At 39.1% G+C, this 14,811-nt stretch overlaps 1 protein-coding gene across 7 annotated transcripts in view; it reads right to left on the bottom strand.

Annotated features, from left to right (window-relative positions):
- Positions 1–5,467: 5,467 nt before the first annotated feature.
- tnrc6c2 (trinucleotide repeat containing adaptor 6C2) overlaps positions 5,468–14,811 on the bottom strand; it is a 29,904-nt gene continuing 20,560 nt past the window's right edge. For all 7 annotated transcript variants that reach the window (XM_046868776.1, XM_046869065.1, XM_046869148.1 and 4 more), the window contains 4 exons: positions 14,598–14,807; positions 14,027–14,100; positions 13,784–13,923; positions 5,468–13,601 (listed from right to left, as the gene is read on the bottom strand). In XM_046868776.1, the coding sequence (XP_046724732.1) occupies positions 13,274–13,601; positions 13,784–13,923; positions 14,027–14,100; positions 14,598–14,807 (752 nt within the window). In that variant the 3' untranslated portion in view covers positions 5,468–13,273. The remainder of the gene's footprint in view (positions 13,602–13,783; positions 13,924–14,026; positions 14,101–14,597; positions 14,808–14,811) is intronic.

Genomic DNA, 14,811 nt, shown 5'->3' with positions numbered 1-14,811 from the left:
ACAGTTCCAATGATTTATATATGTGTATATAACTGCATAGCGTCTGATGAAGTCACGTGATAAAAGAATAAACGACTCGGATTAGAAAAGTCGACAGGTGAAATACTCAGTTTGGTTTCCTGAACATAACATAGAGATTCTGTGACGCTTTGCTCATGTGCATCGAGTAGAAAATGAACAAATCACAGTTTGAGACGTCTCACGTGTGGCTACATGATCCTACCAGAAACGTGATCTGTACAAATGCGTTTATTTCTGCTCTGAAACAACAGTTTAGTGTATTTATAATAGTGCACTGGTTACACGACTCGATCCGTACTGGAAATCTTTCTTTACTGAATCTCTTTGTATAAATACACAGTTTTGGTGAAGTAGACGCATAAACGACTCATCACTACCATACACGTGAAGGATTTAAGTGTCTTCAGCTACATATAATCAGCCCCAGTCATAAAATTGTCTCTCTGAACACCAGTAGGGTGTTAATGAGCCGAGAGCTGCAGTGTTTAATCAGTTCAACACCCTGAGATCCTGGTGTGAGATTTAACAGGTTCTTTTCTGCTGTGGGTTTGATTTCGATCGACGTTTGTGAATGTGTAAAGCTGCGGCTGCTGCTGAAACCCCAATCCGCTTATCTCACCGCTATACACAAATCTCACACACACACACACACACACACACACACACACACATACACACACACACACACACACACGTGCGCACACACCTCATGTAAATAAAACCACACAAATCATCTGATCATTTACTTTAATAGTTACAGTATAGATCAGACAGCTGCATGGACAGAGAAGATCAGACAGATGCATGGACAGAGAAGATCAGACAGACAAATAAATTGACTGATAGTTAATGGTTTCCATTAGATTCTCAAAGACTTCCATTAGGGATTTTCTTTGTTTGTATTAAATGCCACCAGATCCTGAGCCACTTTTTCATGGTTGGATGTTCACCCTCAGAATAGGATTCAATAAGTGGGACCACGGAGAAGGAAACATTCCATTAAAACATCATTAGGAGCCACTTAAGATTCCACTACAGACCACGAGAAGCACATTACAGAAGAACAGATCCCATAAATGTATAGTTAGAAACCATCAGAAACACATGAAACCACTCGATGAATTATTATGAAGGATATATTTCACTAAACTACCATTACAGACCACCAGGAACACCATTAGGAACCATTAGAAACCTGCTGCGTGGTGGTTCTGTGTCTACACATCGTTCACGGCAGTTTTGCGTATTTGTGGAGAACATAAATGGGATGGACGAAGCCTCCAGCGATGTTGATGAACATTCCGATGGCCACACCCAGGTGAAAGCTCTCTGGAGGTAAAGTGTTGAGGAGGCCGAACGAGACAACTATGGGAATAACCTGAACCAAAAACGTGACGAGATTCATGGAGATGATTTTGAAGGCCCTCTTTTTAGCCACGTTCATCTCGCCATTGTCCTTGTCGCTCGGGCCGGGACGCACCAGAGCTTTGAGGACTGAGAGGCAGCAGATGGAGTCGAGAAAGAATACGACGAAGTAGACGGCCCCAAAAACATTGTAAGGAACCGCGGGGAACATGCAGCTGGAGGCGCTTCCGATTCCCAGCGCGATTAACCACGCGCTGGACGCCAACCCGACTCGATACCGCATGGGTTTGAACTTCAAGAAGATCATGGGATGGATGACGGCTACATACTGCTCCAAACACAGCCAGCACTGGAACAGGTAACGTCCGGCCATGCAGGTGCCGAGCCACAAACCCAGCAGAGCTCCGACACACAGCTCCAAACTAATGATACACACGCAGTACAGAGGAGCCACCAGGCAGTACAGGATCTCCACCAAGGTGAGGCTCACGGCAAAAATCACGTTCACGTCTACGCTTCTTCCTCCTCCACCTGGTTTTGACAGGAGCAGGTGCATGGCGTAGCACTGCAGAGGAAAACCCAAGCAGAGGTTCATAACCTGCGAGGCGATCACGATGGCCACAGTGGTCACGCTCATCTCAACCTGGCTCACGTTCGTCTGAGACACGTTCATCTTCTCCAGCTGGAAAAAACCCAGACGTGTTCATGTTGAACATCAGACCTGAACATTCACCGGACGTGAAATCGAAGCCGGCGTTTATATGGAAATAAAAACATGAAATCAAAAACCATCACGAAACATCATGCAAATACGCCAAGCACAAAGGATCATGGGAGATTATTTTACATCATATTTACATTTACTTATTCAGCATTTTATCCAAAACACATACAAACTCAGAATTATATATATAATTAATTATAATAACAAAAACAACAATAATAATAATAATAATAATAATATTAATAATAATAATAATAATAATAATAATAATAATAATAATAATAATAATAATAATAATAATAATATTAATAATAATAATAATAATAATAATAATAACAGTAATAATAATAATAATAATAATAATATTAATAATAATAATAATAATAATAATAATAATAATTAATAATAATAATAATATTAATAATATTAATAATAATAATAATAATATTAATAATAATAATAATAATATTAATAATAGTAATAATAATAATAATAATAATATTAATAATATTAATAATAATAATAATAATAATATTAATAATAATAATAATAATAATATTAATAATATTAATAATATTAATAATAATAATAATAATATTAATAATAATAATAATAATAATAATAATAATAATAATAATAAAATGGTCCTCGTGTTTTTGGATGCAGAAGCATGAAATCTTCCCTTCGCTTGAACTTGGAGACCCCAAACATGATCCGCACAAAGCGGTGCACAAATCCAGCTCTATGAAGATCTGCTTTCCATGGATTGGAGTGGAAGATCTCCTGCTATAAACCATAATAAACACCTTTGGGATGAATGTGAACACTGACTGCACCCCAGGAAGCTCCTTCACCTTCTCACCTACATCACTACCTGACTTTACTAACACACTTCCTTGTGGCTGAACGAATCTCCATAAAAACTAGTGGAACATCTTCCCAGAAGAGTGGAGCTCATTATGACAGTAAATGGAGACTAAATGTGGAAATCTGATGGTCAGGTGTCCACCTACATTTTGGTAATAAAGTGTGTTTTACAGTTTTTATATTCGAGGTCAGTGTTTAAAGGTTAGTGTTGAGGGTGAAGTGTTTAGTGAGACTCAGATCTGGAATTAGTGTGATGAGGATTTAGATTTCAGTATAAAAGTTAATTATTTTAATTGCTTATAATAATTATTTTATTAAATGTTCAGAGTGTTTGTGATTTTATTTGGCTTATTTTTGTGATTTAATATTTAGCAGTTAAATCAGAAGATCAGGTTTAGAGATGATATTTAGGTTGTTGGATGTTTAGGGTTCAGAGGGAATTTTATTTATAATATTAAAGCTTCAGAATATTAGCAAAAAAAAAACCAACCAACCAACCAACCAACCAAAGTTCATGTTGCATTGTAACATAAGATTAATAAACACTTTATAACCTTTTAATGAACATCTAATAATAAACAATATTACCCCCCCTCACCCCCCCCCACACACACATTCATATAAATCTCTTCAATTCACTGCATATAAAGAAAATAAAAACCCAAACCTGATGCTGTTGTTCCAGTTGAATCTTCTCCACTGTCTCCTGCGTGTGTTTATGATCTGTTATAAGCGTGACATTGATTCCCGTCCTGTCCTGCGTCGTGTCTTTATCTGCTCGTCTCATGTCCGAGGTCACGTTTCATGCAAATCTAGAACATCTGTAAGCAGGCTGTCGCTACACAAACGCAAAACTCTTCAGGATCCGATGGCATCTGATCAGGGAGTTGCTTTTTTTATTCAAGGTTCGAACGCTTGAAACATCTGAACAGCTGTGGGACACGTTTGGAGCGATTTAAAGCCCTTTTACACAGAAAGTGAATTTCCAGTGCTGGAAGGTGGTGTGTGGAGAACAGGAGAAACAGGTGTGAGGATCTGAGCAACTTGGTCAAGGGCCGAATGGTGATGTCTAGACGTCTGGGTCAGAGCATCTTAAGGGCAACACTGGTATACTGCAGTGGACACCTACCCCCTTTCTACAAGGTAGGAGAACCAGAGACGAGAGGCAGGTTCATGGGCATTGGAGGTGTGTGTGGAGAGAATGCTGGAATGTCTGGTCTGATTCTACAGAAGATCTTTTGTAGGAGAAACTACTGTAAAAGTCAATGCTGGCTCTGAAAGAAAGAGATCCGAACATCACAGCTTGCTGCAGATGGAGGTGCGTAGATGCAGAGCTCTCAGAGAACCTACACTGCCACTTACACCTCCAAAAGCTCCTACAGATACATGAGCACCAAAACTGGAACATGGAGCACTGGAAGAAGGTGGCCTGGTGCACAGCTGGATGTGGGGGCGTGGCTTACACGAGGAAGAGATGGAACTGTTTATGGGAAGAAGCCGATCCAGTGGATGCAGTGTGATGCCCTGGGTGATTTTCTGCTGGGAAACCTCGGGTCCTGGTGTCCATGTGGATGTTACTTTGGTGTTACAGAACACCATCCTACCTTCTCCAAAAGCCCCGAGATCTACATACACACAGATTTCCACCAGAAATGTTCATGCTGAAGACAGATTGTAGATCTTTATATAATAAACCAGGTTAGAACTTGTTTTAGAGCTGTAGGAAACTCCACACCTGAACCTGGAACAGAACCTGATTCTGATTGTTTCTGCGCTGAACCTTCTTGAGTTTCAACAATTAAACAAAACAAGACGTCACAGATGATGAGACGAGGGAGAAGGAACCTGGAGAGATTTGCATTCGGGGGAAAAAGCCGTGTAACGACGAGACGCGCTGATAAACGTTCAGGGTTTGCATGAAACGTGATCTGATCAGATAAAGACAGAAACACGGCGGCGTGTATCTACGTGTGGAGGTGTGTGAGAGGAAAATTCAAAACAAAATATTTGAGAATTCAGGTTTCACTCACCCCAAAACTGCAGAATCTAGAAAACCTAAACTAGAAAATCTAAATCTTCCAAAGTCTAAAACTTTTCAACATTTTCCCAAAATCAGAGCCGTGGAAATTTTTACCTCTTCAGACTTAAGTATTAAAAGTCTTGTAGATTTTTTCCAAAAAAGATGAACAAAATCACTTTTTCCAAACTGGTGAATCAGAACAAAATCATTTAGTTGAAACTTTTCCTGAATGGTCTGGAATTTTCCCCAAAATCCAAAACAAGTCTTTTTTTTCCCCCAGTTTTGGGACTTTTTGGAAGATGAATAATTTTTTTTTTCAAATAAAAACATTTCTGCAAATGTATTATTTTTTCAGGCATTGCAGGTTTTACAAAATCATTGTTCTAGGAATACTTTTGTAAAATAGAAACTCCAAAGTTTTGATCCACAGCAGTGGAATTTTATGGAGAAAAAAACAACAGACAACTCAATTTTTGAGACACAAAAAATCGTCACTTTTTATTAATCAGGGCAGAGAAAATCCTCATACCACCTGGAAAGTTGGTTTCTCCGGTGCGTTATGATCAAAATCACATTCAGGAAAGCTGACGCCTTTTCTAGAGCCAGGAAAAAAACATTTCTGATTCCCAGTACAGCCATGATCTTTGAACATTACATCAAGAAAAAACAAAAAGACAGCAATGCAAAATCCCCGTTTTAATCCCGGAGAGTCCACACCCTCCTGAAGGTCTTCGACTCCTCCAGGAAAGTCCACAGTGCTTAGTTTTAAATCAGTGAAGAAAAAAATATTATACTTCTTCAAATACAGAGAACAAAGAAAATGTCTACATTTAAATTCATTACAGTGAAACGATTTCCTCCAATAACTCCAGATCTGGACTTTATTCCCATTCTACTCCAGTTTGTGCATAGATTCACAATCCTTCTCCACGACGATTCGTGTTCGCCTCCAGAGCTTTAATTAACCCTGGATTTACTACCATTCTCTAAAAACTCTAGAATTTCTAGGGTTCATCTGTGAGACTCCATAAACATCTAAAACTTTGAAAAGTTTCTTGTTTAAAAAAAAAAAATCCCACAGCACTCCAGATTTTCCAGAATCCGAGCTGTAGAATGTTTTCTGGTACTCATTTCTAGGTTTAGGGTTTGTACATTTCTACAGATTTCAAATTTTTTTTAATAAAAAATCTCCTATAAACATTCTAACAATCTAGAATAGAGCCTTCAACATTCCATGGTTTTTCCCTCATAAAATCTAAGAGTCCACAATTCCAAAATGATACATAAAGAAATCCTGAAACTCTCAACTTTCCTAAATTTGCCCAAAAAGCTCCAAAGTTCCGTGTATTGGCTTTTTTAGAATAAAAGGTCTAGAAATTCCAGGTCTTTCCAATACTTTGGGAATCTTTCAAGCTCAAGAATCTCTCGATTTTTTTTGTACATTTAAAAAAAGAAAGAAAGAAAAAAGTCCTAAACTTTTCCTCTAGAGTCTCTGGAAATGTCTTTACAATTTTCCAGACATATGAAGATACCAGATTTTGCAAAATCATACTTCCGGAAATTCTTCTGTAAACTAGAAACTCCAGAGTTTTGATTCGGAGCAGTGAAAATTCCAGAACGAGTTCAGGAGGCGAACAGAAAACAGAAGCGTCTCTTTCCACAGGACCTTATTTAGGAAAAAAACGTATTCAATCTGAAAAACCCGCAGGTCCTTAAACTACTTTCACACGTTAAAATCTACATCTCAACATAAACGTAACGCGATGCATAATTATGAAATATTAAATGTAAAGCACTCCAACTCCAAGAATAGAAAAATGAGAAATCGATACACATGCCTAATATTTGGTAAATGTTTTTTTTTTTCTGCTACGGATTAAAAACACATGAGAATTTTTTCCCCCCGAAATCCACATCCTTCAGTGCGCAGAGTCGGAATTCTATTAATATCTCACTATAAATGTTAGAAATGAAACATTAGGAAATCTGGAACTCTCGTCTTCCTGAGAAACGTCACCAGGTCCGTTTACAAACGAGCAAAAATCAAATCACAGACACCAAAATCCACACAGCTGCGTGAAGGCGAACAACAAAACTACAACAAAAAGAACTTCAACATGATTGTTTTTGTCTTTGATCATAAAAAAAAGGTTTTCTTTTGATGGAAGATGAAACTGTCTTTAGTAAATGTACTTTTTAAAACACAAACGGTTTTCTGTAAACAACATGAGACGAAAAAAAAAAGAAAAAAAGAAAAATGTTAAATTGTACAAACAAACAAGCAACAAAAACAGTAGGCACTGAAAACGTGTGAATAAAAAACGCTCGTCAGCAAATTACAAACAATTGAAGTTTTGTAAAGTGTTTTTTTTTGTTCTTTTCCCTTCTAAATTTTTATCCTTTTTTTTTTTTTCTTTTTTTATAATCAATAAAACGGTGATGGTTACGGTGCAAAACTCCTGCTAACAACCAACGGCATGAGAAACATGAGTTATTGAAACATTTTTACAGAAAAAAGAGAAAAGTCCTTGAGTAAACATGAACACATGAATCATCCACCCTCGAGATTTCTTTCTTTCTTTCTTTCTTTCTTTCTTTCTTTCTTTCTTTCTTTCTTTCTTTCTTTCTTTCTTTCGTAGGTGAAGTGAGAAGAGAAAACAGTGCAAGGCTGGATTACATCAACAATAATAATAATAATTTTGAGGAAATAAACAGTACAATACACACATACAAATGCTGAAAAAAGTCTAGTAAAAATAAAGATCTAAATCTTTACGTGATTAATGCTTGTTTTTGTTAAGTTGATTTACATTATCGAAGCAAACGGTTCACATTAGATTATTGGCAATTTCTGGTTCAAGTATTGTAGTTTGATATGTTTTTTTTATACACATACACACACACACACACACACACACACACACACACACACACACACACATATATATTTAATATTTTTGTAATAAAAGAATTTGTCTGAAATTGTCAAAGAAATAAAAAATACTCTTATGGAATTCAGAGAGAATTAAAACACAGTAAAAAAAGAAAAGTGTCTCGTAGTGACCAGTGATTCGTCCCGAATCGTTCATCAGTTCAAAACGTACAGATGAATTCATTACTGAAGAACAGAAATTATTTTTCTTTTTAAATGTATTTCCAAACTAAACAACAGGAAGCTTATCATCTGAAAGAATACTGTGTGTGTGTGTGTGTGTGTGTGTGTGTGTGTGTTTTGAACATATGAAATGAATCAGTTTTAGCATCGCCACAGGAAAGAAATAAAGGAATAGTGATTCACTGAAAGCAGGTAGTTTAGAGGCGCGAGTCAGTAGTGAGTCAGTAGTGAGTCAGTAGCGGGTCAGTAGCGAGTCAGTAGCGTGAGTCAGTAGTGAGTCAGTAGCGCGAGTCAGTAGCAAGTCAGTAGCGTCAGTAGCGTGAGTCAGTAGCGAGTCAGTAGTGAGTCAGTAGCGTGAGTCAGTAGCGAGTCAGTAGTGAGTCAGTAGCGAGTCAGAAGCGCGAGTCGTAATGCCCGTCGTCATCGTTTTTCTCGTGTAAAAGCAACGTGCAAAAGATTTTTTTTAAATGAAGTATTTATAAAATATCCGTTTTCCCGTTTGTTTTTTAACGTCGGAGAATCGGAGTGTGAGTATTGCTCTTTTCAGCTCAGGTCGGAAATTCGGACTGGATTTTGGAGGTGGCACAGAGACCCGGAGCTCTCGATTACTCCATGCTGGTGTCTCCAGAAAGCTTTCTGGCCTTTTCTTTAGAAACGAGAAGAAGTGCACAATTTTACATCGTCCACTTGTGTGTTTTAGATCAGAACAAGGCAGTTTCACGCCCAGGAAGCGTCGACTTCACGAGTTCTCAGAGTCAGAAATAAATCAATAAATTAAAAAACTGATGCTTTAATGACAGGAACTGTTCCGATGTGGTTCCTCCTGAAGGTGACGGAACGAGGGACTGGAACAGGAGGAACAGAAACACTTCTGTACAGAAGAAGGCACTCCCTCATGCAGGTGACGTTGAAGACGATGTTTAAGGGAAAGTCATTGAGACGATTAGCTTAAAGTTTTGAACTTTTACGTCACTCACATAAAAACATTTGTATTTATAGAGTTTTTTTATTTTGTTCTTTTTTTGGCATTTAAAATAAAAAAGTACCAGGATTTTAACCACAGCCGGTGTGTTGTTATTATTATTATTATTATTATTATTAGAGAAATTTCAACACAAATTTCCTGCTCTGTAAAAAAACACAATTTGATTATAACACAATGGTTTTGTGTTTGTTTGTTTGCTTGTTTTAGTGAATTTACCGGACTGAAAGAACGCCGATCAGCTGAGGACATGTCTGATGTCTGGAGTCGTGCCGTTTTTAATTCATTATCATGGAATTAGAAGAATTTACATCAAATTGAAAATGTTTAGGGTTTGTTAAAGGTAAAAATCATAATGAATATGATTGTAATTAATCATTAATTTAACAGGAAAAAAAACGTATAAGAGACGCGTTTGTTGGTATGTTGGCGTTTTCGGACTGCATGGTGGTGACAGTAGCTAAAGCTAACAAACAGCAGAGTCTATACACGTGTGCTGACGTTTTATTTTACATCCTTCTTTCATTTGTTTGTTGTTTGATTGAAACCTTTACTGACTTTTGTTCATTTAAAGATTCTGAAGTAGAATGTGCTTTTACATTCGGAGTTATTAAAGGTTCTGTGTAACACTGTTGAAGGTTCTGAGTTCACGGGTCACAGACTGTAGAGCGTCTAAAGAACCTGCGAGAACTTTGACTTTTCTTTTAGTTTGAATGTGAGTGATAAAGTGCTGATTGTGTCTAATCGTAGTCATTAGTTCACATTTTTACATCACGCTGAGCGTAAGAATAAAGCGATTTATTCATCGCCGCTACAATTTCACACAAACATTCGATGGTGAAGCTGAAAGAAGCCGAGAACCGGATTATACGGGTCGGGTTTGGAGCTGAACGCTGCAGAATTACTACATCTAAAGTAAGAATTTCTCTCATTTTGCATAGAAACAAATAAACGTGCTGGAACGAGAAAAAGGGGGATTTTTCAGAAATGTTGAGGATTTCTCCTGATTAGGAAGTTCAAGTAACATCATCATCATCATCATCATCTCTAATTATTTACTTGCTAAATCACATGAAACAGGGAAGAACAAGAGGATTCAGATTTCCAGTGAGAAATTTGAATGAATGAAATGAAAATTCTTTCATTTTCAACATTAAGTATAATTACAATATTATCAATAAAACGTCTCAATTTGGGGAAAGTTCAACATCACAACATCTGAAAAATCTATCAGGATTATTGATTTCATAATTAAAAGGGAAAAAGAATGTAGCATAAATTAATAAATGTAAAGATAATAAAGTTATAAAATCATATTTAGAAATGAGTAAAAATGACGTGTAAGAAACGGGTTTCAGTGCAGTGAGGTGATTTTACATTTTTTTTTCCTGTGTTTTTATTATTATTATTATTATTATTATTGTTATTATTATTATTTTGATTGATCTGTAAAAGGAAAGTTCGCTCTGGATCACAGTAACGAGGCACTTGGCGCATAAACGTGTTTTTTGTCACAGCTACAGATTTTTACCCCGTATTTAATTTATAATTGTATTAAAACAATGAACCCGTACATGGTCACGACAGACAGTGTGTGTGTGTGTGTGTGTGTGTGTGTGTGTCCTGGGTGAAGATGTAAACTACACCGAACACCGAACGCGTCTCAGCTGATCGGCTTCGACTGAAATAAAGTGGAAACAGTTTTGGTTCAAACCGAAGCGTCTTAAACATCAGCGTTTTATTTTCCTTCACGTCTGTTTTTTTCTTTTTACGATCTTTGTTACGATTCTTGTTTTTCCGACACCAGATCGTAAACACGTACATCGCCGTAAACTCCCGTCCCTGAGCGAGCGCCGGAACGACGTGACTCCAAACACAACTCTTCTGATGATCTTATAAACAGTCGTGTGTGTGTGTGTGTGTGTGTGTGTGTGACCTCTGACCTCACGATTGGCACTTAAACAAAAATAACACACCAAACAAAAAAAATTGAAAAAAACAACAACAACAACAACAACAACAAAGGACCCGTCCACAATCTCCTCGATGTGTCTGCGGTTTTTTTTTTATATTTCTATATTATTTTGCATAGTAACAAAATAATGTGCTGCCTCGAGAGTAAACTATCAGCTAAAACGCAACCGAAAGTTTTTTGTAACCAAAGTTTTTCAGTTCCGGAACGTCGAGGAATTCCGGGAACGGCTGCTATTATCAACTCTCGCTCATCGTTTACTCGCAAAAAGAGGGAAAAAAACACGATAAAGACTGCAAACAGGGAGGAAGAGGACGGTTAGCAGCTGTGAGAACATACACACACACACACACACACACACACACACACACACACACACACACACACACACAATTCCGAACACTGCTTTAAGGAAATCTGAACTTTCTTTCACACAATGATTTTTCACATTGAATCAGTATAAAAAAGCGAACACAAGCGTAATCCGAATTGTTGGTTTGTTTGCGTTCCGCAGGACAGGAAGTGTTTGTGCGCGTGAGAACGCTGATGACTTCCAGAAATGTGCAGTACGAGCAAAAAGAAACACACGAGCTCCAACCTTTTTCCTGCCGGAGCTGCGGAGATGCGCGAGGTGTTGATTTGGCTTTGATTAGTGACAAGAAAAAAAAAAAAAGAAAAGAAAAAAAAGAGGTTCCACATGTTCTGTGGGCGTGTTAGAAATCGTTCACTACGTAGTGCACTAATCCTGCAGGCGCTCAGAAAGTCTCCCATGATGCACTGCAACACTGGAATGCTGGACGTTACAATTACCCATAATGCATCGGGACTTGTGTGTGAGAGAAGGGAACAGGAAGTAGAGCACCGCTCGGGGGCGGGTCTCGAGTTTCTGAGGGGAAACGGACGACGCCGAGGAGTCATGCGATATTCCGTGCGGTTGTGACATCACAAGGCCTCGGAAGTTAACGCCCACTGATGTGACGTCACAGCGTTCCGACATCACGGCATTCCGACATCCACAGTAACCTAATTCACTGTAACATTACAGAATTCTTTACGGAATACTGAGTCACGTGACATCCGACAGGACCAACCGCGTCGTAGCATCCTATCACCATGACGACACTCGACCCTGCAGCATCCCGTCCCGTTTCCTGATCAGTAACTGGTCCTGTTTTCCGGCGGCGTTCCCCCGAACACGGCGAAGGCCATAAACCAGTGTGAAATCAGGAAAACATTCATTTCGATGTGTTTTTTTAAACCAGAAAGAAGTAAAACTGCACTGCGAGCTTCAGTCTGATTGTAGATTCGGTCGCTTCAATGCAGAAAAACGGAATTTTTAAATAGTCTTTTCCTTTTTCCAAATCACTCCATCTCTCCTTCTCTCTCTCACCTTATAAGTGCTTAATCACATCAGTTCATAGATCAGATTCAAACCCAAAAACATTGATTTCTCTCTTTTTTACTGCATTTTGAGAAGATTTTGGTGTTGAAAGCAGAGTCTCTCTTTTTTTCCCACCGCCGTATCGAATCCCTCCGTCTGAAGAGACAGAGAGAAAAGTGTGCATGGATTTGGGACGCAGCCGCCCATGAGTCTTTATATAGAACAGATTCAAATGTAAAAAAGGAGCTTCAGCGAGGACGGACGATGATGATGATGATGATGATGATGATGATGAAGGATATATTGCACAATGCATCACACGGACACGGAGTTTTCTTGGTTTTTGTAAATCCGCTTGATGTTCAGCACTGAAATCCGTAATGCCGAGAAACTTCACGCATGTTTGGTCGAAATCCTTTAGATACACTTTTTTTTTGTACATTTTCTTGGTTGTTGTAAAATTGGGAGGACAACACGTCTCCGATTGGCCTTTTTCTTCTCCCTCGTTGAAATCGTTGGCTCAGTAACTCAGATATAAAACGTTCTTAACATCTTTTATAAAAACAAACTGTAAAAAAAAAGCTGATACTTTAAGGCTGATACGTTTCTGAAGAAAAAAGAAATCTGGGAGAAGATAAAGAGGTTAAAGCAGGAGTTGTGAAGAGACAGCGAGGCTGGCGGGGGTTTTTTCTTCATCTTTCTTTCTTTTTAAATTTTTTTTTTTACATTTTTCTGTTTCTACTTCTAATAAAAAATAAAAATAAAAACAGTTCCAGATAAAGTGATTATCTTCACACTGATGATTATTTCTTTCCTCTCCACTCTTCTACATGTTCTCTCCGTTCAGCAGGTCTCCGGGGAGCAGTGTGTTTGCGGGGACCGGACTTCCCATCACTCGACTCTCCTCCGTGTTTATTGGTCCCCACAAACTGGAGTACGGCTGCTGGACTCCACCCCACAGCAGCTCCGCCCCCGATCCGTTAGATCCGCCCCCTGGGTTACTGCCCCCCTTAGTGTTGGATGTGCCCCACTGCCCCAGGGCAGGGTGGGTGGAGCTGCCAGAGGGAGGAAACGATTGAGCCTGAGAGAAAAAACGAGTCACTTCCTCCTCTCCGGCAAACTCTGCCAAAATGGTGGTATTACCCAGAACGCACCTGGGGAAAGAGAGGGGGCGGGGCATCGCATGTTAGACAGACAGGCAGACAGGCAGACAGGTACATAGACAAATACAAAACAGTGCGTGTGTGTGTGTGTGTGTGTCCACGTTAGTGTGAGAGTGATGAGAGAGAGTGTGTGTGTGTGTGTGTGTGTGTGTGTGTGTGTGTGTATGTCTCACATGTGCAGTGATTTCTGAGCTTTAGCTGCTTCCTCTTTAGAGCTGTAGCGCACCAGCGCGTTCCCCTGCGGCAGACTGAGGTGGAAGGTAATGAGAGGACCGTGCTGCATACACAGAGTTCTCAGAGTGGAACCATCGATCTGTAACACACACACACACACACACACACACAATCACTACACTAACTCTCTTATATCAGGCCTGACTGGGCTGTGTTCCAAATCAGGGAGAAAGTGCACTTACCTGAGGAGTGAGATTCCGCAGCACGAGCCAGCTACTGGTCCTGCTGGAGCTCTCGGAATTCCACCCAGCACTCTCTGAGAGAGAGAGAGAGAGAGAGAGAGAGAGAGAGAGAGAGAGTTAATGTGATAATATTTTTTTTCAACACTCAAAATGTCAGGATGGGAAAGAAAGAACATACAGAGAAGTGAGTGAGAGAGAGAGAGAGAGAGAGAGAGAGAGAGAGAGAGAGAGAGAGAGAGAGAGAATCAGGAAAGATTTGGGAAAGACAGAAGAGTGGATTAAGAGAAGGATGACACACAACAAAGAAAAGAAAAGGAGCAAATGGAAACAGGAAATAGAAAGTGAAAGCAGGGGAACAGAGGAAATAGAAAGTGAAAGAATCCTAAGATAAAAAAGGGGGAAGAAAGGAAGAATGAAATGGTAGGTAAGAGAGATGAATGAAGAGAGGATAGTAATGAAAGAGAAAGAGAGGACAGGATAAAAGTAAGGAGGAGTCACAGGAAGAGAAAAGAATGAAAGAAAGGAGGGATAATAAAGAAAGATAAATAAAGCGAGAGAAGAGAGGGGGAACCTGAGTTGTAGTCTCTGCTCCAGCTGTTGCTCAGAGCTCCTGGTGTCCAGTTATTGTTGTGTTTATTATTAGTGAGACCCGGTGGGGGGCGGGGCACTGATCCAGAGCTCCGCCCACCCACAGGAATCTTCCACCTCTCATTGGAGAGCGAAGCCTGAGTGTGTGAGACGGAACCTGTAGACCAGTTGGACTTCATGTCTAACAGTTTACCTGC

The sequence above is a fragment of the Silurus meridionalis genome, chromosome 1 (assembly GCF_014805685.1).
Source record: "Silurus meridionalis isolate SWU-2019-XX chromosome 1, ASM1480568v1, whole genome shotgun sequence".
Lineage (NCBI taxonomy): Eukaryota > Metazoa > Chordata > Actinopteri > Siluriformes > Siluridae > Silurus > Silurus meridionalis.
This window is presented reverse-complemented; position numbering and strand designations above follow the sequence as displayed.